General features: G+C 53.0%; 8 protein-coding genes across 8 annotated transcripts; 4 read left to right on the top strand and 4 right to left on the bottom strand.

The window, feature by feature from the left end:
- Positions 1 to 173: 173 nt before the first annotated feature.
- SMAC4_07287 (uncharacterized protein) lies at positions 174 to 1241 on the bottom strand (the record flags this gene model as incomplete). The annotated part of the gene is made up of 2 exons (XM_003347864.2): positions 174 to 859; positions 933 to 1241. The coding sequence occupies 2 exons, from the start codon at positions 1239 to 1241 to the stop codon at positions 299 to 301; spliced, it is 870 nt and encodes a 289-aa protein (XP_003347912.1). The 3' UTR covers positions 174 to 298.
- Positions 1242 to 3557: 2316 nt separating this feature from the next.
- On the top strand, positions 3558 to 6860 carry SMAC4_07288 (uncharacterized protein; the record flags this gene model as incomplete). The annotated part of the gene is made up of 2 exons (XM_003347865.2): positions 3558 to 5319; positions 5519 to 6860. The coding sequence occupies 2 exons, from the start codon at positions 3558 to 3560 to the stop codon at positions 6289 to 6291; spliced, it is 2535 nt and encodes an 844-aa protein (XP_003347913.1). The 3' UTR covers positions 6292 to 6860.
- A 720-nt stretch (positions 6861 to 7580) lies between these two features.
- On the top strand, positions 7581 to 9506 carry SMAC4_07289 (uncharacterized protein). Its single transcript, XM_003347866.2, has one exon. The coding sequence runs from the start codon at positions 7823 to 7825 to the stop codon at positions 9263 to 9265; it is 1443 nt and encodes a 480-aa protein (XP_003347914.1). The 5' UTR covers positions 7581 to 7822; the 3' UTR covers positions 9266 to 9506.
- A 75-nt stretch (positions 9507 to 9581) lies between these two features.
- Positions 9582 to 11903, bottom strand: SMAC4_07290 (uncharacterized protein). The gene is made up of 2 exons (XM_066090602.1): positions 10577 to 11903; positions 9582 to 10525 (listed from the first exon to the last, which is right to left on the bottom strand). The coding sequence occupies exons 1-2, from the start codon at positions 11814 to 11816 to the stop codon at positions 9678 to 9680; spliced, it is 2088 nt and encodes a 695-aa protein (XP_065946668.1). The 5' UTR covers positions 11817 to 11903; the 3' UTR covers positions 9582 to 9677.
- A 680-nt stretch (positions 11904 to 12583) lies between these two features.
- Positions 12584 to 13999, top strand: SMAC4_07291 (uncharacterized protein). Its single transcript, XM_066090603.1, has 2 exons — positions 12584 to 12842; positions 13092 to 13999. The coding sequence occupies exons 1-2, from the start codon at positions 12723 to 12725 to the stop codon at positions 13857 to 13859; spliced, it is 888 nt and encodes a 295-aa protein (XP_065946667.1). The 5' UTR covers positions 12584 to 12722; the 3' UTR covers positions 13860 to 13999.
- Positions 14000 to 16921: 2922 nt separating this feature from the next.
- On the bottom strand, positions 16922 to 22000 carry SMAC4_07292 (uncharacterized protein). The gene is made up of 3 exons (XM_066090604.1): positions 21230 to 22000; positions 18534 to 21171; positions 16922 to 18475 (listed from the first exon to the last, which is right to left on the bottom strand). Exons 1-2 carry the CDS (start codon positions 21383 to 21385, stop codon positions 18805 to 18807), a joined length of 2523 nt encoding a protein of 840 aa, XP_065946666.1. The 5' UTR covers positions 21386 to 22000; the 3' UTR covers positions 16922 to 18475; positions 18534 to 18804.
- A 604-nt stretch (positions 22001 to 22604) lies between these two features.
- Positions 22605 to 23726, top strand: SMAC4_07293 (uncharacterized protein; the record flags this gene model as incomplete). Its single annotated transcript, XM_003347870.1, has 1 exon — positions 22605 to 23726. One exon carries the CDS (start codon positions 22605 to 22607, stop codon positions 23724 to 23726), a length of 1122 nt encoding a protein of 373 aa, XP_003347918.1.
- A 201-nt stretch (positions 23727 to 23927) lies between these two features.
- Positions 23928 to 27071, bottom strand: SMAC4_07294 (uncharacterized protein). Its single transcript, XM_066090605.1, has 2 exons — positions 26007 to 27071; positions 23928 to 25943 (listed from the first exon to the last, which is right to left on the bottom strand). Exons 1-2 carry the CDS (start codon positions 26367 to 26369, stop codon positions 24129 to 24131), a joined length of 2178 nt encoding a protein of 725 aa, XP_065946665.1. The 5' UTR covers positions 26370 to 27071; the 3' UTR covers positions 23928 to 24128.
- Positions 27072 to 27336: the final 265 nt, after the last annotated feature.

The following is a 27336-nucleotide window of genomic DNA, read 5'->3' as shown; positions in this document are numbered from 1 at the left end:
GTGTATCGTGTCATCCCAGTGACTGAACATTGGAAGCAAGGTCAAAGTCGGCAGGAAAGATGATGTCGAGCAGACGAGAGGCAGGTGAATACAACTAGTGACGTTGCAACAATACATTTCTAGACTCAGGAAAGGACCTCAGCAAAGGGAAACAACAGATTCACAGACATCAACGTTGATTCAACTACCTCCCTCCAGTCACCCAAGCATTCACCAACCCACAAACACACCCAGTAATAACGTACAATACCCCTACCATCAGTCCAGAGACCTCGAGACCAGTCACCGTCCCTTAGACCTAGGCCTTGGCAGCCTGAGTACTAGCAGCACCATCAATCAAAGACAAAAGTCCATCAACTAGTGTCCTGCAAGTAGTTCCTGGTCCACAACCCGCAGCAACACCACCAGCCGCATCACCAGCCCCAGCAGCCGGGTCCGCAACAACCTCCTCCTTCTCACCCGCACCCGCACCCACACCCGCCGCAGGCGCAGCCGCCGCACCATCAGGTACGAAAACCGCCCACTCACCCACCAAATCCACCACCTTGGTAGCCAACTCATTCTCATCCGCCTCAAACTCCGACTCGCCGATACCATCACCAATAACAAAACTATTGGTCTCCGTGCAGAGCTTTCCCAGCTTAGCCTGGCTGATATCAACGGTCGAGTCGGCGTTGCGGATGTAATCGATTTTGGACAAGGTGAGGCCCTTGGAAGATCCACCGCCCATTTCGACCTTGTAGGAGACGGGCTCGATGGCTTTGAAGCCTGGGGGAGCGGTGGTGGGGGTCTTGTTTTCTGTTACGCGGAGTTGGCGGGCGGTGGGGTTTTGGAACTCGACTTCGAAGATGCCGTTTGTCTGTTTTCGGTTCTCGTTAGCCACTGACTGGGTGGGTTGTTGATGACACATATGGGTGAAGGGGATGACTTACGCCAGCAGGGAAAAGAGTATCGGTCTTGATGTCACCTCCGCCAAGAGTGACGACGGTGTTGAACTTGGCGGTTTGCTCGACTTCGTTCTCGTCCTTCTCTTCTTCTTCTTCCTTGCCTGCTCCGGCACCGGCTCCAGCTCCAGCACCAGCGGTGGCAGTGGCCGAAGCAACGGCGGAGGTGGCGGTTGCGGATGCTACGACTGTGGTTGAAGAGGCGGCGACTACGATCTCCTTAGGTCCCTTGGGATGGGGAAGAGCCGCAACGGACAAGACCTGGATGGCCAGGATGAGGCTAGCTTGGAACTTCATCTTGAATGATTGTGATGTTTTTTGTGTTTGTGTTTGTGTTTATGGCTTATGAGTGAATGAGTGAAAGGCTTGAGGTAATATCCAGCGAGCGAACTCGGAACCTTTTCAAAAAGAATGGTAGTAGTAGATAAGGTATTGGAGAATGAATGTCGGGGCCAGCCACCGAAAAGAAAGAAACAGAAGAGAAGGCAAAGTTGAAGCGAAAGAAGCCTGTGATGATGATGATGATGATGATGTCTGTGATGAAGCAATGGAAAGTAAACAGGTCAATCCAAGTAGATGCCGTCGATCACCCGCATTTATACATCTTTTATATCTGATCCATCGCCAAGAAGGTCTCATCCGCTTGGCCGACATCCAAGAGGGCCATCCCAGAACTCTTCGGTTCATCCCACCAATCTCTTCTCTGTCGTTCCCACTTGTTTGGTTTTTTTTCCAAAACATAAACTGACACCTGCCAAGATCAAGTCAAGACTTTGCCAAGCAGTGAAGTCTCTGCACGCGATGCCGGGTATCAGCACTTTTGTGTGGAGGAACTGGTTGCTTATGGTGGTGATAGGGATGTCGTGGTAATGGTGTGCTAGGAAGGACTCTACTCTCAATGCAGTCGAAACGGATACAAGGGGGTATCCCATGGTTGAAACTGAGCGCTAAGTCTTGCGCAGGCATGGATCTCGCTATAATACATCTTAACCAAGTTTTTGGACTTGATAGAGGAAAAAAACCCGGGGATTTGGGCCGAATGCGTCAAGGTGAGACAGACGAAGAGAGGTTGTTGAAGGTTGAAAGTGGGCCCCTTCAGGGGCTGCCAAAGAAAAGGGGTATTGTTTACTTGTGTCAGTGCGCATGGCTGTGAATGGCTGCAGATGGCACCCTGCAACGCCAGAGCTGGGGATGAGGCGGCTTGCCTGACACATGGTGTGATCCACTTGGCAGTTTTGGGATGACTTCTGGGCGGCTATACCGTTTTTGATGGATTGCTGGAATTGGATGAACCAGAGTTCAAGTTCAGCCATATCGTCACACCTGGAACATGGTGCGTGTTGAGGCTCTCTGGGTTCGGGTTGTGCGTTCCAGTCGAGAAAAGGTGCCGAATTGCCGATCAGGACTTGACTTTTCTCCGGACGCACTTTGCAGACAGGAAGCAGGATTATTGAAGGAGTAAGGATTCGATCTAATAAGGGAAAGCAAAGTATCTCACTCTCCAGATACACCAAGAAAGAAGGATCGGGTATCTCGGCAACAACCGAGTGTTCAACAAACAAGTAACGCTCATCACACTCCGGGTGAACAGTGAAAGATAGGTAAGGTAGGTAGGACGTGTCTTCCCTATACCCTCCTTTAGCCTCAAAACAAAATGGAGATGCGGGGGAACATTCGCAATCTTGACGACGTCGCATTCCTTCCTCATAATGTCACAAAAAAGGAGGAAAGTTCGTCATACGTCTGGTGTTATTCCCGTCTCGTCCGAACATCAGAAAAGGGAAATTGATCGTGTGCCCTCTTACCAAGCTTTTGTCGAAGCTTTTCATCGTGTTCATCTCCAAAGCTTGTCATAGCGTTCGTCTGCTATGGGCGCTCGGTAGCATGTCCGGGGCATTGTTGACAGGGGATAGTGTTAGTACCCGAGCGCGACCATAGCGGCCCATGACAGGGACCAATCCCCGCAAAGACAGGGGCTTGTTACAACCCCTTCGTTTCTGGTTGCTCTCTTCGAGGTCTTGAACCTTGCGGCCAAAACACCATTTCATTGAGTGGATGGGAATCTTGGCGGTTGTCAGGAATCCCATGCTTGGCAGGTCTCACCATGACCGTTGTCTGTTACAGAATGGTTGCTGTCGTACCGAGTCAACAAGGGAATCGATGGGACGCCACAGCGAGGGACATGGCGGCTAGGGCACGTGCTGACGCTGTGATAGGGGCAGGTACTTGGCGATGTCCGTACAGTACGCCAGTGAACGTCAAAGCCCCTAGATGATGCATGATAGCATGTTGATATCATCTCGTGGGTGTTGCTTGAAAGAAAACCCATTCGTCCGCTGTTTCTCTTCTCTTTCTCACCTTTTTCATTTCCTTCGCCTTCCCTTCACCTTCATTCTCTTTCTCCTACCTTACTAACAGGAGGAGTGCAGCCGGTCTGCGAATTGTTGTTTGTTGTGTTCGTTGTTTACCTTCTTTTCGTCCATCATCAATGAAGTAGTTCACCACATTTTCGTTCCACTCACTTCGATTTCGTTTCATTCCCGTCTTCGTCTCTCCTTTCGAGTCCATCATATCGGCCGGCCGAATCCATACAACCCCACAAAAAGCCTCACAATGAGAGCCACAGCTCCCACTCTCCGCCGGCGGACCTTTGCCCGAGCGGAAGCCACCCGTGCCTGGGTCGAAGCAACAAAGAGACAAGCCCTCGACACCAGTGATGACTCCTTGAGCGATGATGCCAACAGCCTCAACTCACTGAGTGACGACAACTCCCTCAGCGACGACAACAGTCTCGACTCACTCTCAGACTCCGATGCTGGTCGTCAACAACCACCACCCCAAACCACCAACCCCCCTCAGCTCAACGGCGCCGCAAAGACTCATCAAAGTCTGACAGCTGGTTCCCATGCCCGAGTTACTCGTCGCTCTATCGAAGCCAGACAGAATCTCCTCGACCCTAACACCTCCGACGACAACAACTCCCTCAGCGACGGCAACTCTCTCTCCAACTCCCTTGACAGCTTGAGCGCTGACTCCTCAGCTGATGAAGCCCGTCCTTTGCCTACGTCCACCACAAAACGGCCCAACCTCAGCTCCAAGACCCGTGCTCGTCTGGCGGCCAAGCACCGTCGTGCTCTTGACGCTCGTCAGGCACTGGACAGTGACTCGGCCGATAGCATCAGCGTTAATGACTCACTCGACAGCGGCGGCGAGTCTTCAGCCGATGAGGCCAGACCTTTGAAGCGTTCTACTCGCACACAGAAGACTCGTGCTCGTCGTGCTATTGCCGCTCGTCAGGCGGTTGATACTTCCGATGATAACAGCGTGGACAGCGGTCTATCTGACAATAGTCTCGATAGTCTCAACAGTCCCAGCGACGGCAACTCCTCCGCCAACGAAGCTCGTCCCAGTCCTCGTCCAACTTTGGCTCCCACCAACCCTCCTACTCTTACGCAAAAGTTCCGCAACCGTTTGACTACCGGCCAGCATGCCCAGCGTGCTACTCGTCGCTCTCTCGGTCTCGAGGCTAGACAGAACCTTCTCGATCCCAATACTTCTGACGATAACTCTGTTGACTCGCTTTCTGATAACTCTCTGTCGGATGACAACTCCCTCGATTCGCTGGATTCCAACTCCATTGACTCAGCCTCCGACTCCGACGCCGCCAGACCTCCGCAGCCTACCAACCCGCCTAACCTCACTTCCAAGGGTCCCAAGCGCCTCGGCGATGGTGCCAGCTCTCGCCCCGCCCGCATCAGCGCCCGCCGTATCAGCAAGCGTGAAATCCTCGGTAAACACAGTGGCCTAGTCGCATCAGCAGAAGCAGCCGCCGGAGCAGAAGTTCCCACCATCGCCCCTCCGGATCTGGTCAATGCCCCCGCTGCCGGCGAGACTACACTGCCAGTGCCCGAAGAGGAGGAAGAAGAAGAGGATGATGCAGAATCTGTCTCCAGCGTAAGCAGTGACTCTGGTTCTGAAGAGGAGGAAGAAGAAGGGGAGGGCGAAGAAGAGGAGACCGGTACCGGAACTGCAGAGCCAACAGCCACTGCTACTGGTGGCGCGGCTGCTACTACTGTTGATGGTGGTTCTTCCGCAACGATCACCTCCGGACCTGCTGCCACTGGCACTTCAGGTTCAGAGCCGACGGATGCGTTGGCGCCTGTTGAGTCCGCCTCTGATGATGCTACTGCGCTGCCGAACTTGACGCTTGCTCCTGGTTCTGAGGCAACGGCTAGCCCGAGTAATGTAATCGGTGCTATCGATGGTCAGCCGCAGGCTGATACGCAGGGGCAGACTCAGCAGACATTGGTGCCGGTGCCGGTGCCGAAGAAGATGAGTGGGGGGGCTACTGCTGGAATTGTTCTTGGTGTTTTGGGTATGTCGTTCTTTGCTGTTCCCGTTGTCTTTGCCATTTCCCTTGGCATTCCGCCCGACCTTCGCCATCCCCTCCCCCTTTCCCTTCTTCTTTTCACTCCCCGTTTCACTTTCTCTTTCCCTGCCATATCCCTTCCCCTCCCACAATCCCTCGCATCAACCACTCCATTGAAGACGTCCAGTACTAACATTCACCTAAGGCTTCATCGCCCTCCTAGCCGGCTTAGCCTTCCTCTTCATGCGCTGGCGTCGTCGTCGCCAGACCTCCACCTACGGCACCCGTCTCGCCGACGAAAAGGGTGGCGACATGCCAGGTGGTAACGTCCCGCCCATCACTTTCACCCACCCCGCTTGGCCCAACAACAACAACCCCTCCGCCAATGTCAACGCCGCTGCCGCAGCCGCTGCTAGAGATTCCAAAACCAACAGCGAGATGATAAACGACATGGTGCGCGCCGCTTACGCTTCCAACAACGGCGTTCCTGTCAATAACATGCAAGGTCAGCACGCAGACCATTACATCGACGAAAAAGCCTACGCCATGCTCGCCGGCCACCCACCCACCCCTTCCGTGGCAGGTACCGAGAAGCGCGGTGTCTCCAAGTGGCTTGCAGACGTGATGACTCCCACTGCTGCTGATAGACAGTCTTCCGTCTCTCAGCGTTGGCCGTATCCTGTTGACCCTCCTATGCCTATGCCGACGGCGCAGGGGCCATTGCCGGTTGGTATGCCTGGTTATGGACCTGGTAACAATGGGACGACGACTAAGCAGAAAAGGTTGACGCCGCCTAGATTGCCGTTGAAACCGGTGGTGCCGGCTGGTTTGAGGCCTGGAGCTGCTGCTGTTGGTAATGGACCTGTGGGCGGTACCGGGCTGCCGCCGGGGAGTGGAGTTAATCCGAATGCTAATGCTAGGATGACGGTGGCTACGCAGACTACTAATACTACTAGCTCTAGTGCTAGGTGGGGTTAAGTGTCTGGGTAGTGGTTGATGTATGGGGGGTAGTTGTGTTGAGGTGTTGATGGGGTGAGAGTTGAGTCTTGGCTGGGAGAGTAAGGTATGTGGAATTATGAAAACGATTTGCATGAGTTGTAAAGAGATGGGATCTGGTGTACGATGATAGGAGTACTGTAGATGTAGCTGGCAGTTTAATAGACCGTTTATCGGCAAGATGTGGTACTATCGCTTTCGTTTCATCGTGGCTGATCGTTGTTGTCGTGCTGATGAATTGGTTATCGGCACGAGTATTTTGAGGTAGCCGTTCTTTTCCTAACAAAAGGGGAATCGAGCTGGAGCGTACTAGCCAAGTCCAATCTTCCTCAAGTTGAGACGAGTTGGGGATGAAGGGAAGTCGTTAAGTTTGAGTGCCTCAGGCTGCCGTGGTTGATCGGTGACGGTAATGCCGTGATGGGGAAGAGTGACTGAGTGTTGGCCGATGCGGAACTTCCCGTCTCTTCTTTCTCCATGGCAATGCCGAATGGAAAGGGTGTCTGGTTTTGATCCATCGAGCAATCCTAGAGTGGCGCCCACCAAAAGGGGGGGGGGGGATAAAGTCGAGTGTCCATACCGGTGTTGATTACTCGTGATGTGCTGCTGGGTTATGTGAGACAGTGGCACTAGACATATGACCATGCGGAGTCCGGTCTGTTGTCAGCGATGTTGAAATGATGAATCGGCTCACGGCACGCTGGCTTCCATAATCCAGCTTTAAAATGCTAGCGATGATCGTCGAGCCAAATGGATCAGGGACTTTAAGAATTCATCAAATCACCCTCAGGATGAGACAAACAGGAGGTGAAATCATATTGTCGAGTGTCTCGGGAGACCATCATGGGATCTGTGTATTGCCCTGAATCCCGTCAATCCTTTGTGCCCCTGTGGTGAGCCCGTTAGCGGCCCGTGATGCCCTGCCCTAGGCTTGTTAGTGTTGTTAGTGCAGTGGGCTGTTAGTCCAGTGGTATTAGCCTGGTAAACATGTGAGGATTGACTCGCCAGCAAGTGAGCGAACATGACGTACTTACAATTAATCGAGGAATTATTCTCATTGCAGCCTGTCAACTTTGCTTTTGCTGTAGCGCTCCCTCGAGGCGAGAATCGCTTGCTGTGGTTGTTGGTGTCGCCAAGTCATTGCGATCATCTTATCTTGACCCCCTGGTGATTGAGATCGGCCATTTTTAGAAGTGCGCTTTCATGACAAGTGCCGTTTGGACGGGATGCCGCTGGCGCCGATGCAGATTGTTACCACTGGGCTGGTACGCCTCCCTAATGTCGTTTGAAGTCGTTTTCCCTTTAAAGTTGTGTCATCGTCCATCTTCCGAACGAGTTTGGTCTTGTCTGTTTCAGTCAGTCAGCAACGGTGGTGTTGAGCAGAAAATCCAACTGCAGTCCTTCTTTCAGAGTTCAGACCAGCGAGCAACAATCCAACCCCAGTCACTCTTTCGAAAATAACAGCCAACTGCCGTCATTCTTTGGACAAACATACAGACAGACAGCAACCATCAAGATGTCCCTCCTAACAAAAGCCGCCCTCCTCCTCGCCGTCGCCGGCTCCGCCCTCGCCGCGCCGACCAACCCCGGCGGTTTCAAAACCCATGTCTCTGCCACTCCCGTCAGCAACCACGTCCCCGGCCACGGCACCCATTTCCAGCTTCCCGAGCATCTCAAGGCCCGCAACTCTGTCGACTCAAACTCCGTCAACTCCATCCCCGGCGGCGAAGTCCCTGGCCACAGCACTAAGGCCCCGGAGCCTCAGACGCTGTATACTAACCATACTTATGTGCCTGTTGAGGCTTACAACAATACCAACACCAACACTGTCTCCAAGCGAAATGCGGCCGAAGCGAAAAAGCATATCCCAATGCTCCACCGCTCTTCCACCCCCTACATCGACCAAGCAACAGGCATTACCTTCCAACGTTTCCACGACGCTACTTCCCAATTCTCCTTTGCGCTTGCTTTATCCAGCTTACCTTCCGCTTCTGCCACTGGTTCCACCGATCCCACCGATTCCCTCCTCGGCTCTTCCTCTTCCGCTGAAGAAGAAGTCCAAAACGACGCAACAGATTTCATCGCCCAACTCTCCTTCCCGCTCAACTCCACCACCGGTTTGGGCAGAGGAGCAGGCTGGGGAGGAATTTCCATTTCTTCCAAGCTAACCGCCTCTCACCTCCCTCTCTTTCTTGGTATCCAAACCGACGGTTTCGGCAATCTCGCCTTTTCTTCTTTCACCGAGACCGTCGCTTCTACTGGTGACGCCGCCTCAACCACCGCCGGTCAGCAGGCCACCTCCACCGGCAAAGATCTCGCCTTCAAGATCCGCACCATCGAATCCGCAACCAGCATCAACTCCACTTTCTTGACCTACACTTTCCTCTGCGAAGGGTGCCTGTCAATTAGTAAATGTGCCGCCAACCTTCAGGAATGGAAATCTCAAGGCAAGACAAAGGTGTTGAGACTGGGTTGGGCAACAGGCGATACGATCGCTTCTGGCGCTGAGACCGACTCGCCTGACACTCCCGACACCCCCGACTCTCCTGACACTGCGGCCCCAAATGCTGAGCAAGAGGAAGAGCCCGAGACTGCCAACCAGAAAAAGTTTGCGTACCACAGACTCGGGTTCGGACACATGAAGATTGATCTTGAGGGCGCGTTGCATACTGCTGAGGAGTTTAGTGCGTGGAAGGGGTTGGCTATGACGGAGGAGGTGCGGGGGTTTGAGGGGGTGGCGCCGCCGTTTGCGCTGGATTTGGTTAATGGGGAGAGTAACTCTGAGGGGGCTTCCAACCTAGAGAAGACCAAGGGAGGGGATGCTGAAAAGGAGGAGGAGGGTGTTGAGGAGGTGGAGAGTGAGAGTGCTTCGGATTCTGACAGCGATAGCGATAGCGACTGCGGATGTGAGTCGGATAGCGACAGTGATTCTGACTCGGATAGCGAGGATGAGGAGTAAGATCGGCAGTGGTTGTTGGCGATTGTTGGTGGAGGTAATGTCGGGGATGAGAAAAAGAGGGGATGTTATACCCAGTTCGTAGTGGTCGGGATTCAGTTCTAAGAAGTAATGTTAATCGTTCAACTAAAAGTGTTGATACCTCTTGTTGGCCATTGCCGCGCCATGACCCGTGAACACTTTGTACCAGACGTCGACCAATAAATATCGCCAAAGGTGTCATGGGCCCGAATGTATCGTTAGTATCGCAAACCCCATTATCCGGACGACATGCACCTGAAACACCACGAGAGAAACCTCGGGCTGCCATAACACTCATTCATATTTCCAACTAACAATACCCAATGCTTCCAAGCCCCCAAACTCCTACGCCATGCTAACCAGACCCATAACGATACCTCTACTCGATATCCCATTACCCAGCAATATACAGACTGCCCATCCTCTCCTCAACACCTCTAACTCCCTCTTTAGCCCTCTCAATCTCAGCCTCCAGCTCTTCCACATTCCTATTCAACGCACTAACCTCCTCAAACCTCCTCTGCGCTCTCGCGCTCTTCAACATCTCTTGCACCATAAACATTTGTTCCTCCAATACCACCAATCTCTCCTTGGCCTCTTTCTCTTCAATGTCCAGTTCTGACTGAATGACGCTGGCTTCGCTTACCCCAGCATTGCTTGATGTTTCTGCGTCTTGGGAGAAGGCGGACTCCCCGTTTCGTAAGGGCGAAAGAGCGGATGTTGACCCATTAAGTAATCGGCGATGTTGATGTTGCATGCTATTACTCCTCAGAACCCTCGGCACCGATTTCAGAGGGATGAGGTTGGCGTGTAAGAAAGATGATGCTGCTGCATACACTGACTGCTGCAATTTTATCTGCGTCGGGCTATCGGTTTTCATATTCCTTAGTCTCTTGGCTGCAAGATCGTATTTCGCAAAGGCGTCCGTCAATCTTTTTCGGATCTTGGCTGCTTCTTGAACTTGTGCAGATGTCGGCTGTGGTGGCGGTTTATCCTGTCGATAATCGTTTTCGTTCGGAGGCTGGAGAGCCAAAAGCGCTTTCTGGAAAGAGGGCATCAACATCCGGATTCCACGCTCAAACTGTCGCAAGGTCTCGTAGGCGCGTTGGTCTGGTGGTTTGTGTGCTATCGAAGCGGCGAAGTCGCGGTGGGAGAAGATGGTGGATTTGCAGTCGCGGCACATGCGGATGTCGAGCGTTGTAGTGGTTCCGGTTCTGGGTGGCTTTTCGGTGTTTATCGTTGCTAAGAGGTCTGTCAGTAAGAATCGTTGTGAAAACCCGACGGACGACTCACGATGCGCAACATCCAACCCAACCTCGGTCGAACACGCCGTCTCCGGATCAGCGCAAACCACCCGTCCACATATCCGACAATGATGTCTCCTAAACGTCCAACTCCTAAACTCCTGCTTGCAAAACGGGCAATTCGTAACCGCCCCATCCTCTTCCCAGTTGACCACGCTCTGCTCAATCATCTTCCTTTGACTCTTTTGTCCCGTCAAGCCAAGTAGTCCCGGCCCATCATCCGGTGGCATCTCAGCCAACAACCTCGTCAACTTGGTCAACCTCTTTTCCAGCCTCTGCACCTCCAGTTTATGTCTATCCACCCTCTTTGCTCGTATCGCCTTGAACGCCGCCATGTGATCCCTCACGGCGCCCTGGTGATCATTATACCCCTCCCGACTCTTGTAACACGTCTCGCAAACCCGACACCATATCCCTCGCACCGGTTCGTGGTTGGCCGATCTGCTAAGTTTCATCTGGTACATGGTATGTTCCTCGCAGAACAGCCTTCCGCAGTGTCGACAATTAACCAGTCCACTAAACGGACCCAATTTCCTCGTGCATGTCGGATCCGTGCAGGGGTCATTTCCAGTCGGTTTCTGCCAGTGATGTCGTGTAACCAGTTCCTCCGGGTCTACCGCCTTTTCTGCTGTTCGTCCGGGTGCAGCAGCAGCACTAGTACTGGTACTGGCGACAGTCGCAACGACAGGTTGTGTCTCGTTCGATTCGAAAACGTCGAGCCCGCGCAGGGTTTGGTTGATGATATTCAAGGGCTGGAACTTTTTCGCTTTGCGGACTTGTTTGTCGAACCAGCTCTTGACTTCATCTTGCGTCTCTTCAGGGAGTTCTTGGTGGACGTCGTCGATGTGTCTGTTTAACTGTAACAAGGTGACCATTTCTTCTTCACAAATCGGGCATACGAGTCGTCGGTTGTCGTTGGCGCTGACGCCGGTGCCGGATGGGCCGCCGCCATTGGAGGGACCGACGGCCAAGCTGACATTGGAGACGAGGTCTTGCGGGATGTCGGGAAGAGGGACGGATGAGGACGGAGAGATGGAGTCGCGGGTTGAGTTTGGCGAGACAAAGGAGACGGTGCTGCTGTCGGAGGGCGCAAATGGACTGACGGCGCGATGGATGGCGGCATTGGTGGTTAAAGGTGAGGGTGACGGTGATGATGACGCTGGTGCGGGCGGGGCGAGGCCCTTGCCGTTGCCCAAGATGCGCCCACCTCCGAGCTTGCGCCCAGACATGTCGTTGTCGGTTGATTGTGGTGGTGTAGATGGAGAGAGAGAGGTTATGCTGCAGTCGAAAAGGTGGCCGCCATTGTTTTGTTGGTGGTCGGATGGTCGGACGAGGGAAGGGAAGTTGGTCGTGGTTCTCGTTGTTGGGTCAAGGTTGCACAGTTCGTGCTTCGTTATTGGTTCGGCAGCGGCGGTGGAGGATAGGCGCAGCTCAAGCAGTGTTACCTTAGGTTGAGCTGCAGCCTGAACCCGCTATTTTTGGGTGCTACACAAGCTATCACAATCACTAATCACTAACAATTTCGACGTTGATGGTCAAGTCGGGCATGGGAGCTTGGGATATCGGGGGTTCTGCATTCTGGGATTTTGATAAAGGCCAGGGATGATGATTCAATCGAGAGTATGTCGACCATGTATCTTGAAATGTCCCGACATCCGATATCAACAAACCCGATGTTACCAGAACGGCCCGGGGCTCGGTCACAGCGATGCCGACCTCGAGATGTCCGCTTCCTACTGCACTGTTAATTGTTAGCTCTGTACCCCCTGTCTTACCAAGCTACCACCACGACGGGAGTACCCATTCATCCTCCGATCCCGCCCTCCCCTCTCCACACCTCCCGCAATCGCCCCTCTGTAACCACAGGGGTCACCCTCCATTTTCATGTCATCAGCACAAGCACGTCAGCGACAGAATCTCCATTATCAGCCTTATTATCAGTCATACTTTGCTTTTTACTACCCAACAAATGCTGCCTTTATTTCTTTCGCAAACTCGATCCTTTTTCTCCCAATTATTTTCTTGTCGAGGGCTTACCACCGCATAACGAATTGACGAACGACTAACGATCAGCGCTGGCGCACACAAAACAAACACCATAACAGCGAGAACATCAAGAGACACAGACAGGCACAATGACGACCGGCCGAGCAGACACCAACCCAGACAACTTCCCCGAGATCCAGACGGGCGGGAGTCTGATGATCGCATGGCAGATCAAGGGCAAACGAGTACTGCTGGTGGGCGGTGGTGAGGTATGTTTTCCCTGCCCATGATATCCTCTTGTTCCCTTCCTTCTCTACCTCTACCTATGACTACGCGCCGCAATGGTCTGGTCTGCGCTCGTCAACAACTCCGTCCTCCTCCTTCTCTTCCTCCTCCTTCTCTTCCTCCTCCTCCTCTTCCTCCTCCTTCTCTTCCTCCTCCTTCTCTTCCTCCTCCTTCTCTTCCTCCTCCTCCTCCTCCCTGCTCCATCACAGCAAACTAACAGATGAAAACTCCAGGTCGCCGCCACACGCCTAGTCCACCTCCTCTCAGCCGACGCCCTCATCACCCTCATCGCTCCCTCCCCCTTACACCCCGAAGTCTCCCACCGCCTCACCCAGTTTCCCTCCTCAATAACCTGGATCCCCCGCACCTTCCAGCCCACCGACCTGACCTCCCCCTCCAACCCCAATGGCGAGCAATACTCCCTCGTCCTAACCGCCATCGACGACCCTGTCGCCTCCTCATCCATTTACAAGCTCGCCCACGAGCTCAAAATCCCCGCAAACATCGCCGACGTGCCCTCGGAATGTGACTTCTATTTCGGGTCTGTGCACCGTGACGGTCCCTTACAAATCATGGTATCGACCAACGGGAAAGGTCCGCGCTTGGCTAGTACCATTAGAAAGATGATAGCCAAGGCTTTACCTAAAAATGCGGGGAGGGCGATTGAGAAGATGGGTGAGCTTAGGAAGGAGTTACGAAAAGTGGCGCCTGACCAAAAGGAGGGGAAGAGGAGGATGGAGTGGATTAAGACTGTTAGTGACGCTTATGGGTGGGAAGAGATGGGGGAGATGACGGGGGAGGATATGAGGAATTTGTTGGGGTGGTATAGGAGGAATGAGGAAGGGGAGGGGGGGTTGGTGGTTCCGACGTTGGAGGAGTTGAGGGGTATGCGGAAGGAGAATCAGCAGAAGGGAGAGGAGCAGGATAAAATGGATGTGGTGGATGAGCTTGATGAGGTGCAGAAGAAGGTGGAGGGGTTGAATGTTGATGGCAAGGAATAGTGTCAAGGGATGGGTCCGGGTTGGGTTGGGATGTTCTATCATGTTCAAAAGGGCTTTTAGGTTCTGGGTTGGGTAAAAAGGATTTCGGATAGGATAGGGATACAGGGGAATGAATGATACCATGGGTCTGGTTTGGCAACGAGTATTTGAATTCCGCATGGTGATTTCCGTTGCTCGTTGCTGTTTAAGATTTCACAAGTCCCAGGTCCTGGTTCTACCTACCTAATCAATCATGATGTTATGGGAACAAGGTTTATCAACTCTCAGCATGTCAATTCCTCCTCCTATCCGAATTGGCGTCACTGTTTTCCATTACGAGTTCTGGGTCTTGGGTTCTGGGTAAGGTAAAAATGATCGCAGGTAGCACCTCTGGTGATAATTAGACACAAATAATACCATCGGTTCGGTTATGAACCTGTCAGCAGACGACACTTCCGGTTACTCTTTCTTTGTTCGTGTTTTCACAGATAGACCAAAGGTCATCTCTACCTCTAGCATAGGTAGATGATAAATCATGTTACCTATGAAAAGGTTAAGCAAGCAAGTATTGGCATGTCATTTCCTCCTATCCATGTTGGCATCCTTTCTTTCCACCAGGGGCACGAATTTCACAAAGCACCAGTCTAGTAGTCTACGTTCTGGGTAGAGAGAGGTAACAATAAAAAAAGGACGGAAATTTGAGGCCAAGGATACCTTCCAGCAGAGGGAAATGATACCATGAATTAATTATACTACAGGATCACATCCTGAATAACTCTACGGTTGCTCTTCAATTTACGTTGAAGTAACGTGACAATGTCGCGACCATGAATCCGCTTTCATCCAACCTAAACCAAGCCTAAACCTAAACTTGAATTAAATACCCGCTCGCCTTACTTGTAGAAGTAATGGCAGCGCAGCGCAAACTGAAGGATAATGAATCGCAACGAAAAGATACACAACCAAAAGATGTACAAGAAAAAAGATACACAACCAAAAGACACCTAGGTATACACCTAGATCCATGCCAACACCTTAACTCCGGCCAATGCAAAATGTTTAAGCAACACAACACAACACAGCACAACAGAACTGAATATCAACCTCCCGTCTTCCTCTCTCTTCCCGTCTCTTCCTGCCACACACACACACAGCCAGCCATCACCTTCACCCTTTAGGGCTTCAAGGGAAAGGACTTCCCCAGCTAATCTCCGCCGGGATTAACTCATTAACCCCACCATCAGAGGCATCAGAGGCATCAGAGACAACCCCATCAGAGACAACAACCCCGTTTCCGTTTTGTTTCTGTTTCTGTTTGTGCCCGATGTCCTTCTCGTCGTTACCCTCCTCGTTACCCTGCAGCGGCATCTCTAGGGACGGATCCACGACTGTCAAATCAAAGTCGTTGTCGGAAATAACACGCCATTGGCCTTGGCCTTGGTCTTGGTCTTGGTCTGCTGTTCCAGAGGCATGGCCGGAGAAGAGTTCCTAGTCAAATAAAGCCATGCCTTCGTTGTTGTCGAAGGTAGCGGTAACCGTTGATGTTGATGCAGCAGCGTCAATGTTGTAGCCGCCGCCGTCGTGGGCAACAACCGTTGGTGCATCACTGTTGTAGCCGTTGTTGTTGTTGTTGTTGTTGTCGTGGTGACCTTCATCCTCATCCCCAACAAGTGTCTGAGAATCCGCCCCTGAATCGTTCGCTGGATCCCAGCCGTTTGCATCCCCATTGATGCCATTCGCATCCACAAAAGCCTGAGCCTGTGCCTGTGCCTGAGGCTGATACTGAGGCTGATACTGAGCCTGAGCCTGGGCCTGACTGCGAGCCTGAGCCTGACTTGAAGCCTGACCTTCAGTCTGAGCTTGGAGTTGGTTGTGAAGCTGAGGCTGAGCCTGAGACTGAGCCTGACTTTGAGCCTGAAGCTGATGCTGACTTTGAGCATGACTTTCAGCCTGACCTCCAGTCTGAGCTTGGAGCGGGTTGTGAAGCTGAGGCTGATTCTCAGGTCGAAGCTGATGGCGAGGCTGACCCCCATTACGCCCATACACCCATTTAATCGGGCCCTGGAGTTCAATCCTTTCCTGAGGCCGAGTCGGAGCCGGAGGTTGGTAGGGAACTTGAGGTTGATACGAGGCCTGAGGTTGATACGAGGCCTGAGGTTGGTACGGGCCCTGGGGTTGATACGAAGCTTGGGGCTGATACGGATTCTGAAATTGGTACGGGGCCTGAAGTTGAGCTTGAGCTTGAGCTTGAGCTTGTGCCGCTTTGCGGGCTTGAGTCTGAGACACTTGCAGAGCCTGATGCATGGTAAGACTCTGAGTCTGGCGTTGATACTGAGCAGGAACTTGAGGTTGATGCTGAGCCTGACCGGGATGTTGATGGTGAGGAGTCTGAGCCGAAGCTGCTGCTCCTCGGACCTGGTTGAAAGTCTGGTGAAATGCAGCCTTAGCCAGAGCCACATTCTCAGTCTGAGTCAGCGTTCTTCGGGCTTGGTTGTAAGCCTCATATCGAGGCTGACCGCGAGCCGGGTTGACAGTCTGGGTGAAACCCAAGCCCGGGTTGATTTGCCGAGCGACAACCTGAGCGGAACGCAGAACCGACTGCCCGGCAGGATTCAGAGCCAGTTCTTCGGCCTCAGCCAACTCCTGAGCCGGGTTGGCGGCCCAAGCCAGAGCTTCTGCCTGAGCCTGAACATGGAGCTTGGTGATTTCCGTATTCGCATTCGCAGCCCATTGCGGATCGTGAGCCGGAATGTTGCCTAGAGGGTGGTTGTGCTCAGCCAGAACCTGAGCTCTAGCCCGAGCCTCTGCCGCAGCGCAAGCCTGCACCTGTTCAACAGTCCAATCCTTAGGGTAAGGGTTATGAGGAAACAAGGCACCTGCAGCTGGGAGCGAGGAGAAGGCCTGCTGCGGAGCTAGAGCCTGATGAAAGGCTTGAGTTGGGGCCTGGCCAAAGACGAAAGCTGGAGCCTGTGCCTGAGGGTTGACCCAAGGTTGCAAGCCTTGAGGACCTTGGGAGGATTGACCATTTCGTAACATGTGTCCCGGTTGCCCGTTGCCATAAGTAGTAGGCTGGTTAGGTTGCTGTCGACTGGGACCCGCGGCTGGATTCCCAGAAATCCCAAAACCCTCCATTTTAGGTCGAAGAAGCCGCTGGCCGTTCATCTGACGACGGGCGGCTTCGTTGCCTTGTAGAGGTTCTGGTTCTGGCGTGGTCAGTTTTTGCTGGTTACGGAGGGCAAGTGCCCGCATAGCAATTTCACGTCTTTGCCCTATCTCTTTGCCCACGTGCAACTCCAGGTGGTGGTGCATGAATGCAGAATGCGTGCTGTGGCCACATCCTAGGAGAGGACAATCTTCCCAGTCGACGCGCATGCCCAACTCAGCCTCTGCATATTGCGGGTGATGCCATAGCATGTGAGACCCGAAACTCCTATGGTCGACCAGCGTGATTTGCGTCATGCAGACTGGACACTCTTGCATGTTGCCGCCGGTTCCAGAACCAGAACCTCCTCGTAGGCACATACCAGCGTACTGCGCATTATCATCATCCGCATCCTCCACATCCCCGGCGAAACGTCTTGTCACTTCATGAATCCAGATTATGTCCTGCTCAACGCCAGAGTTCGCTCCCTCAAACGACGTGTCGCTGTCGAGCAAGTCGGAAGAATGTGTATATGGCCTGTTAAGATGTCGCAAGGGGTGCGTTCTTTCCCAAGAGCAGCAATCTGGACTCGAACACGTGCTCGATTCCGGAGACCTGCCCTGATCAGAGTGCGAATGAATGTCCTCTTCAGAGTTATCTTCCCAGCCACCACCACCCCGGATGGATATGTCCGCAGCATCCTGCATGTCTAAACCATCCGAGACGGCCCCTTTTGAAGCTCCAATATCGTCGGCTTGCTCAACCACCTCGCAGCTCTTCGCGATTCCCAGTGTAGAATTGGTCATTTTGTGTTTCCCCCGCATATGTCGAGTGAGGTTGGCTAGGATCCCTGTGTAGCTGCAATCAGGAACGGTGCATTTTCGCGTCCCCAAGTGCTGGTCTTTATGTGCTCGAGAAAATGTCTTCTGTGATCCCACCCAGTTGCAACCTTCAAAAGGGCACTTTATTTTTTCTGTGTGAGTATATTGCCGATGATTACAAAGCGATTCAATGCTGGCTAGCACGGATTTGCAACCAGTTTCGGTGCACTCGCGGTACTTGTGCGCATCGACTAGATGGCGATTCATGCCATCTTTTTGTCCTGCAAACCAACAATTTTCAACCTTACACAGTGTTTTTTCCCTGTGAGCATATTTCAAATGCTGTTTAATCGACTCTTTGTTGGACCCGACGAATTGATTTCCGCAGTCAGCTTCGGGGCACTCGAGTAGGTGCTCGTGCACATCTTTTAGATGGCGTCTCACGTGAGCCCCTGATCCCGTAAACGTGCATCGGCTGCCCCGACATTTCACTTTTGCCGAGTGATGATGTGTCAAATGATCCAAGATCGCCGTTTTGTTGGATGCCGCGAATTCGCAAGCAGTCTCGGGGCAACCGAGGAACTTATGCACATCTTTCAGATGGATATACACGTCATGCTTGGATGCTTTGAAGAAGCATTCTTCAAAAAAACGACAATACCAGTTGCCGTCCACTGGTTCAAAGTTAGCACAAGGTTGAAATGCCTAGTTATCAACGGCAGTCATGCTTACCGCGTGCCACATCATCAACGTGATCCTCCTTCGCTTTAGATTTCCTCCAAGTTGCGCTGCTTCCTTGCTGCGGAGATGTTTGCGAAGGATCCCCATCCGACTCATCATCGTCATCACTTGAGTCCTCCTCGGGATAATCCTCACCTTCCTGTTCATCGTCATCATCATCATCATCGCCAGCACCCCACTGTCCTGCGCCTCCCCTCAGCGACACCAAATGGTATGAATCCTCCCCTTCACACTTCCAGTCTCCGTAGTAGCCCTGGCGCTTCTAATGCACGACGCCCTCCACGCCACCCAAGAATCTTCTGACCCTCGCAATCTCCAACTCGGGCTTTTCACTCTCAACCGCCCTCATCAGCGTATCCAGTAGGGCCTCAACTTCGATCTCGGGCCTTCTGGTGCAAAGGCTTACCAGTCGCCGGTACTTGAGCTCCTTCTCCTTGCTTTGCGCCTGCAACGTTGCCACAGCCTGTCGCGTTTTGCTCGACCTCGCCCGTAGAGCCTTGATTCTTGCCTTTAGGACAGCCGCACTCGGTAGACTAGGTCGGCTGGCCGGGTCCAATCCTTTGGGTGACTGTGTCTTGACGATCTCCAACGCCGACTCGAGTTCCATCTCCCAGGCATTGGCGGAAGCGACGTCCAGCCGGCCGTGCCGCTGCTCGAGTTCGATGAGGATCTGCTCTTCTTCTTCGGATGCCCGGTTGAAGTTGATAATCTTTTGCTTGGCGAGTTGCTGGGCTTTGAGCTTCTCCTGTAGGGACTCGAGGGTGCGGCGGGCGTCGCCGACTTGCGAGGAAGTGATGCGGAGTTGGGAGTGGAGGGTGTCGATCGACTCTTGTTTCTTCTTAAGCTCGTTTTGAAAGATGGAAGTGGATTCGCCAATGAGGTGAGTGATGGCTGGGTTTGTGTTAGCAACGGCATGAATGATAGGTAAAACAAAGTACAACTTACAGTTGACGAGCTCATCACTGGTTTCGCGACTCTTATGCCCACTGCCAGCTGTGGCGGGGTTTTTCTCTCCGGTTTGATCACCGTTGGTTTCGGCGTCGGCAATACCAATTCCAAAATCGAGCGGCTTCAAATTGGCTCGGTTGGGAATTGTGGGATCTGCGCCCACTTCGAGGAGCTGGGAAATGATGCTCCGGTTCCCGACGCGGGCAGCAACGTTGAGCGCCGTATCGCCACTGTTATCCTGAGCGTTGACGATCTCGCTCATAAACCGGCCAATACCCATTCGGCGTCCTTTCTTGTCACCGACACCGTTCTCCTGGCTATTTGGAGCACTGCCTTGTCGGACGACCCATTCCAGAAGGCTCTCGAGGTAGTATCGACTGGCATAATGGCGGCCCTTGACCGCACTGGTGACGGCAATGTGATGCAGAACGGTGCGGCCCTTGTCGTCTGTCACGTCAAGAGTGCAACCAAGGAGATCGAGAAGCTCAGGGAAAGTGTTGTTCTCCATAGAGTTGGTGACGGTGCAGGCACGCATAAGGGCAGTCTCTCCACAGGCATTTACACGCCGCGGGTTTGCTCCTGCGTTGATGAGTGCTCGCAAAAGCGGCATCCGGGAAAGGGTAGCAGCCCAATGAAGGGCCGTGTGACTCTGGGTGTCGATGGGGGTGTCCAGCTCCTGTGGAGGCACATTGCAAAGTACAGCCTGTATCGCCTCGTCAGGGCCATTGACATCCATGAAGAGACCCATCAGCATGTTCCGCTTGGCATCCGCATCGGCGCTGTTGTCATAGGGCAACGGCCGCAATGGACCACGGGCATACGAGGCCTCGCCATCATTGACAGTAGCCTGTTCGTAGACGAAGGAATTGTTGGGCTCGGTAGGAGAGCCTGTGTCTCCGTTACCAACGTTTCCAGCATTATGGGAATCGAGAGGCTGGTAAGCCGGAGTTTGGCCGCTAAAACTTGCAGCGGGAGTGAGAACCCTTTGCCGCTTCCTAGGGGGTTGTTCGAGGCCGTCACCAGTTAGGGGTTGGGTATTTTGAGACCCGAAGCCCGAGTCGCCGTTCTGTGTCTGTGTTGCGTATTCGGTCGAAACAAGGCTTTGTTGGGAGTTGGGGAAATCAGCCACGTCCTGCATCGAGGACTGGCGGTTGAAGCTGGGAGCCCGACTCGGACCGCTGCGGTTTCGAGGCGCAGGGGAATCAAAGCGAGCCTTGCTGATGGCAGCCACTGCGGTTGATGCCGTGGAGGAGATGTTCTTGAAGAAGGTGCCGGTGGCGCCAATACCGCGATTCTCTTGCGAGCTGGCGTTGTACATGCGCTTCCTCTGTGCGGCCATGGCCTGTTCCTTGGTGGGGGTGTCGACGTTTCCTGTCTCGCCTTCCTGTCCCCTGTTGTGTGTCAGGAGTTTGGACAGCAGCTCCTCAACGCCGTATTGGCGGCAGACTTCGAGGCCTCGCTCGAATGGGATCCATGTTCCCTGGTATTTGCCATAACCGCCCTGGACCTTTTCATGTTCACCGATTTGGATTTCCTTTTCGAGGATCTTGGTACGTCGGCCCTTGTCAATATTTGCGACCTTGAGGATCTGTGTGGCATTGACCCAGCCGTCTTTTTGTCGGCGCATGACGGCGACATTGTTGACCTCCATTTCGTAGACGCCGACTCCTGAGTATGTGGCCTGCAGCTGTCAGAAGGCGAACGATGGACAGTTTGGATAAACGAGGGAGAGGACTCACAGAGTAGATGGTAGGTACGGCATGATCATTGTGTAGCCGATTGGGCGGATCGGTGTACTGTCTGTAGACAGACTGTGAGGATTGACTCATGGAGAAGGATTGTTGGGAAGATGGCTGCGACTGCTGCGAGGCGCCGCCCAGCTGTGATGGCGGCATCTTGACTGATGGTAGTCTGAGGGTGTAGCGGTGGCCGTCGTCGGTGATATTCGGTGAGGGAAAAGAATGAATGTATCACTGATTAACAAGTGGTATTTGCTAGAGCTGTTTGGTTGCGTCGGTGTGGTGTGTGGTAGAGTGGTACGAGTTGGGCGGTCCAGAAGTAGTTGGGGGAGCACAACGTCTTTAAGAGGCGGGCATGGAGGACTGGATGAAAAGGCGAGCGGGCAGTCGGAGACACAGCAAACAGAGTTCGTTGGGATGCCGTCTGTCGGTGAGTAGCAAGACTCAGATGGTGACTGCTGTGTTTGTGGTGGGAACGGGACCGAAACTGCGGTCGCAGAGTCCCTAACGAGTCGATCACAGGAAGTTGAAGCTGCCGGCGAGTACAGCGGAAGGGTTGGCGACTAAGGTGCGATCGAGTGATTTGGACGGTTCGGCAGGAGGAGATGGGGATGTTGTCGACAATTGGTATGAACTGTGAATAGTGAATCCTTAGGAACACTGCGTCGCAAAGAGGTAGGCGATTGTCGCAATGACGTTTCTTTGATGGCGAAATCAATTAAACGTCGACGTGTTGGTTTCGTGTGGTTGCGCGAAAAGTCGTGTCTGTGGGGATGAGAGATTGCCTGTGCGGTGGCCGATACATGAAAGACACAATGCCTGGTCACGGGCTGATTATTACGTGTTAATACGAGTGGTGTAACAAACATGAGCATATGGCAAGTCAAAGACCTAAGAGTAATTACCTCAGGAGTTGGATGATTGCAGGAACCCGGAATAACGCTGAGTAGTTACCATTATTTGGCATGTCATGGCCTTTTTTAACCAAGATTTCATGATTATGGTGTTCTTCGTTGACGACGCATTGCTTGTCATGTTGGATATGAACCATCAGCAAGCCTGCTCCCTAGAGTATAAATGGTGTAAGATACACTTCTCCCCTTGTAAAGTACACCCACTCTAACTGAAATTGTTAAGTGACCGCAGTTCAACCGTCGTCATTGTGTCCCGCATAGATAAGGATTTACGAGTTTCTTATCGGAGCTTCAATTGTCAATGCCATTTCCCCTTGACTTTCACAAGGCATCGACAACTTCCATTTTCCAAACAATTTTACACCACGGCCCAGCTTCTAATTTTCCGGTTATCTCCTCTCTCGACATCTGGATCCCACTTCCCTCAACCACAAACCATACCTCACGCCCACAACCGCACAATGTCCCGCCCGCCACCCCTCCCACATCCAACAACAACCCTCCACCTCTACCGGCATCTCCTCCGCGAATCCTCCTACCTCCCGGTCCTCATCCGGCCCTTCTTCGACGAGCGCATCACTACCCGTTTCCGCTCCCACCGGTGCGACCCCGGGCCCTCTTCCTGTCCACAAACCGCCTCCCGTCTCAAGCGCGCCCATCACGACCTGCGCTACCTCCGCGCCGCCAACGCCGGCGACCTCCCACGCATGCGCCGCATTTTACTTCTCGCATTCGGCCGCACGGGCGCAAAACGTCGACAGTTACTCACCGACCTGCTCCAACCAGATACACCAACCAGCGACCTCGAGCTACAAAAATACATCGCCAAGGCGCGCGCCATCGCCAAAGAAGGTCGGAAACCCGACTGGCTGGATAACTGGGACACGGAAAAACTCAAGGCGTTTGTGCGCTCGCAAGTGGGCGACGCGCCGCCGGTGATTAATCAGCCCCGGACGCAGATTACCAATTTACAACTGACGCCAGAACGCGCGGTGCCGAAAGAGAATATCTGGGGCGGGGAGCTAAACATCAAGGTTCGGAGGACGAAGCTGAAGAATAAGTATAAGCAGGTTGCGGAGAAAGTGCTCCCGCCTGTGCCGAGGGAGGAGTGGGAGCTTCTGAGGGATTTGGTGAACAAAAAAGAGGAGTGGGAGGTCCCTGCACGACGAAGTGTGGGGGTGTCTGTTTGGGGGAAGGAGAAGGAAGCAGAAGAAGAGAAGGCAATGGATTGGGATTGGAAGAGATATGCCACGCAAGCGATCTGGAAGGTGGATAGGCAGAAGAGTAGGAAGAATATGTTATTGAGTGGACAGACGGAGGAGGATCTGCCGATGGGGGAGCAAAGGGCTATTGATTGTCATCGGTATACCCCCAGGCTGTGGAGGAGGACGTTGGAGCAGATTTGGAGGATGACAGCGGTTATGGAGAGGAAAAAGGATGGGAAGGGGTGGGAGATTGAATGGGGCATGAAGAAGTATGAGCCGCCCGTTGTGCCGGCGGCGGATTCAGAGTTCTTCGAGGGCGCGCCGGTGAGGGTGGACCCGCGGAAGAAGGGGAAGAAGGGAAAGGCCGAAAAGCAGTGATCGCGGTCAGTGGTCCGTTGTTGAAACGGAATATGAATGGGCGGATGGATGGATTGGGAAAAAACGCAGCTCAACTAGTAGGAAATGATACCCGAGCATATTCACGGTCATAAGCACCACAACATAAACATAAACCAAAAAAAAACCTCGTACGTGTCACGCTTGTCACGCTTGTCACGCTTGTCACGTCCATCAAAATTCCAGTGGGCTTTGTTCTACTTATCGTTTGATTCAAACGGTCTAATTATACCGTTCGTTATTATTCTTTTCAGAAGAAAAATCGTGGCTCGCAGTATTGGGTATAGTAGGATCATGTACCTCTTTCACCACCTCACATTCCTTTCCTTTCTACTTTCTCCCTTCTCCCACAGCATAACTCCAGTCACAATCCCCTACACTACACTACGCAGCCGCCCCAACCTCAACAATCCTCCCCTCCACCCTCGGCGCCACCGCTTTGGTCCACGGGACATCAAACTCGCCCTCATCCAAACAATCACAAGCCTGACTCTTCACGCCCGCCAGTCTGCACCACTTCCTCGCCACTCTCCGCATAATCCTCAGCTCGCGATCGATCTGTCTTACATCCTCCGCTTTGCCTCTGACTCTTGAACTAGGTCGACTATTTCCGCTTTCGCTGTCGCTGGACCCCGAAGCGCTGGTGTCGCCTACGGATGTTTGAGATTCTTTGAGGGGCTTGACTGTTGAGCGACGTTCGCGGAGTTTGGCGGGTGTCCAGAATGTCCAGTTGCTAAGTGGCTTGGAAGTTCCCTTGCCGGATTGGCCGGGGGGTGTGGGTTCGATTGCTTCGTCTTGTTTGGCTTCTGCGTCTGTGATGGTGGTGGTCTCGTTGTCATTGTCGATGACGCAGGTATCTTTGTCGCACCCGTCTCCCGTCTTAGGTTCTAGTGTTGATGTCAAGCTCTTAGGCCCCTTGGCAGGTTCACGTCCTTCGTCTACGCCCTTGACGACGGTTCCCCAGTGTTTATCCTCGTCTGCACCCCAAAAGGCCCATTTATCTAGCGCTTTAAGGGCCATGAAATATTGTCTCAGCAACATGGAGATCAAGATGCCGTTTTCTTCGGAAACGACCTCCTCGCATTCGCCACCTTCAGATTTGATGAGCAGGGAAGTATACCCGTCCTTGCCACGGGCCATGTATCCCCTCGTCGACATAACATAGACCTTATCAAGATCAATCGGCCCATCACCAACTTGCACATCCGTCACCCTGCTTCCAGGCGGCAACGACGGATCAAACGTAAACTTGATATTCGAAACCTGCGGAAACCTGCCTTCCAGAGCCGGGTACAAAGAAACGCCGTTCTCGAGCGCTTCCCAAACTGCTTTCCCCTTAACCTTGATCACCACGACGGGGTCCTCAAACGGGAAACAATCCGTTACGTCCTTAACTCGTATCGGACCAGGCGGGTATATCTGATCGCCGCGGATCGTGCCAGCGGCCATTATTGCTATGTCGGCGTGGTAGTGCAAGCGCATGATGTCGCAGACAAAGTTGCCGATGTTACTTTCGCGAAGGCGGACTGTAGTGAAACGTGCGTCGAGCGGGGAGGCGGTGAAGCCGATGGGTTTCTCCAAGGACTTTTTCAGCTTGGAGGTGAGTTTCTCTACTAACGTGTCGGTTGCGGCGTCGCGCGGGATACTGCTGTAGATGTCTCTTCTCCAAATATCGACGTCCCATTTTGGTTGATCGGGCGCTGGTGGCGAAGCAGGTCGGCGAACTTCGAGATAAGAAAGGTTCTTGAAATCGGACCCTGATCGCAAGACATGCGTCCCGTTTATAAGGCTATGCGCATAGAAGTGGTCGTGGCCGCCCAGGATGATGTCAATCTCCCCTGGCGCCATCTGCCTCGCTAGCTTGTGATCGTTCGGTTCGCGCATGTGTGTTAGGGCGACGATGAGATCAGCTCCTTGGGCGCGGAGTTGGGGGACGAGTTCTTTGGCTACTTCGGTCGCGGAGCGGTAGATGAGGTTTGGTGGCAAGGCGTTGATAGTTTCTAGCCATTCGCGCTCTCCTAGACCCAAAAGGCCGATCTTGAGCCCGTTGGCAGTCGTGATCATGTGGGTGTGGCCGGCGTTGCCGATGGGCACGTTTTCGCCCAGGGCTGGGTCGAGGACGTTGGCGAGAAGCCAGGGGAAGGCGCATTTGGAGGTTAGGTGGCGGAATTGTTGGACGCCGAAATCGAGATCGTGGTTCTGTGTCACAATATCATGTCAGCTCTTGCGGTTCGAAGGGATAGGAAAGAAGGGAAAACGTACACCAACGCAAGCGCACTGAGTTCCAATCTTGTTCAGAATAGGAACCATGTGGCTTCCTTTCGTCACCGAACTCTCCAGACTCGGATTGAACACATCTCCCGAAAACAGCGTCACCAGCTCCGGCTTGCCTTGCCCTTGGTACCGCTCATCGTTGCGATACTCGTTGACGGCGGTCATGAAGCGTGAGATGCCACCGACGGGTTCGGCTGAGGATGCGTCGAGGTGGTAGACGTCATTGAAGTGGAGCAGTCGGAAGTCGGGTGGGGCCACTGTTGTTGACTCTGCTCCTGCTGACTCTAGACGGTCAGAGGAATAGGTCACTGTTGGTTCGGCTGAGATTGGTACAGGTGCGTGAGATCCCATCGTGTGTCGATTATGATTATGGTGAGATTATCGTGTGGGTAAAAAGTGAAAAGTGGGAAGAAGATGGTGTTTGGTGGAAGTTGGTCAGCGGTGGTTGTTTATGGATGTTCTTTGTTGTTTGTTGTTTGGTTTGTTGTCAGATGACGATGACAAGACAAAAGGCCAAGCAAAAATCCAGGAACAAGAAGAGAAACAAATCAGGGGATCTATCAGGTTCAACTTGGCGGGGAATAGTCCCCGTCATATATACTTCTACCGGTTACCACCTACGTATTGCCCTCAACCAGATATGTTACTAACGTATGCCTGTAAGCAAGATACAACAAGGCGGTGGGCAGTGCGGTGAACGAGGAATAACGAATGTGATGGAACCATTCTTCTGGTTGGCCCTGTTATCTTTCTCTCGTTTATCTATTATCGACAAATGGCGGAGGATCTCAGCCAAGGTGCGGCCCAAATACCAAGACATTCAAGAACTCCGCCTCCTTTGTTCCCGTCCAGCCCGTTGTACAACGCCGCCGTGATTCCGATCAGACTGCAACACTTTGGGAGTCACTGTTTGCCAACGGGTACCAACGGGGGGAAACATGCCGTCTCTTTGACGGTCCTGATAGAGGGAAGGTCCCTGATGATCTTTGCCATCGATGACTAACCAAGCTATGTACGACAACAAACGAAGTGATAACAAATCCAAACTTGTCCACGCTGCCGCCCAAGTGGAAGCTGGGCTGTAATGTCGTACGTCGTGAGCTTGGGATCGTGGACGGTCTCAATTGGGTGACCCATCTTAAGTTCCATCCCCGATACGAGTCTCAGCTAAAACACTTACAACGTGGTGATGTTGATAGGGGAATAGGGGCGGGAGATACCGTGGGCTGAGCTGTGAGCTGAGTCTAGGTAGTGGAGATCCGTTGTCATGAGAGATAGCATCCTTGGACAACATCATCTTGGGCTTCTCTACGTGTAT

Source organism: Sordaria macrospora, chromosome 3 (genome assembly GCF_033870435.1).
Source record: "Sordaria macrospora chromosome 3, complete sequence".
NCBI classification, from domain to species: Eukaryota; Fungi; Ascomycota; class Sordariomycetes; order Sordariales; family Sordariaceae; genus Sordaria; species Sordaria macrospora.
Note: the sequence above shows the minus strand (reverse complement) of the source record. Positions and strands in the feature narration are given on the sequence as shown.

Coding starts and splice junctions, on each gene's coding strand:
- SMAC4_07292 (XM_066090604.1), bottom strand. CDS start 21,385: ATGCCGCCATCACAGCTGGGCGGCGCCTCGCAGCAGTCGCAGCCATCT. Junction 21,172..21,229: donor CCGTACCTACCATCTACTCT/GTGAGTCCTCTC, acceptor TGACAGCTGCAG/GCCACATACTCAGGAGTCGG.
- SMAC4_07291 (XM_066090603.1), top strand. CDS start 12,723: ATGACGACCGGCCGAGCAGACACCAACCCAGACAACTTCCCCGAGATC. Junction 12,843..13,091: donor TGCTGGTGGGCGGTGGTGAG/GTATGTTTTCCC, acceptor TGAAAACTCCAG/GTCGCCGCCACACGCCTAGT.
- SMAC4_07289 (XM_003347866.2), top strand. CDS start 7,823: ATGTCCCTCCTAACAAAAGCCGCCCTCCTCCTCGCCGTCGCCGGCTCC.
- SMAC4_07294 (XM_066090605.1), bottom strand. CDS start 26,369: ATGGGATCTCACGCACCTGTACCAATCTCAGCCGAACCAACAGTGACC. Junction 25,944..26,006: donor CTCAGTGCGCTTGCGTTGGT/GTACGTTTTCCC, acceptor ATTGTGACACAG/AACCACGATCTCGATTTCGG.
- SMAC4_07290 (XM_066090602.1), bottom strand. CDS start 11,816: ATGTCTGGGCGCAAGCTCGGAGGTGGGCGCATCTTGGGCAACGGCAAG. Junction 10,526..10,576: donor TGGGTTGGATGTTGCGCATC/GTGAGTCGTCCG, acceptor CAGACCTCTTAG/CAACGATAAACACCGAAAAG.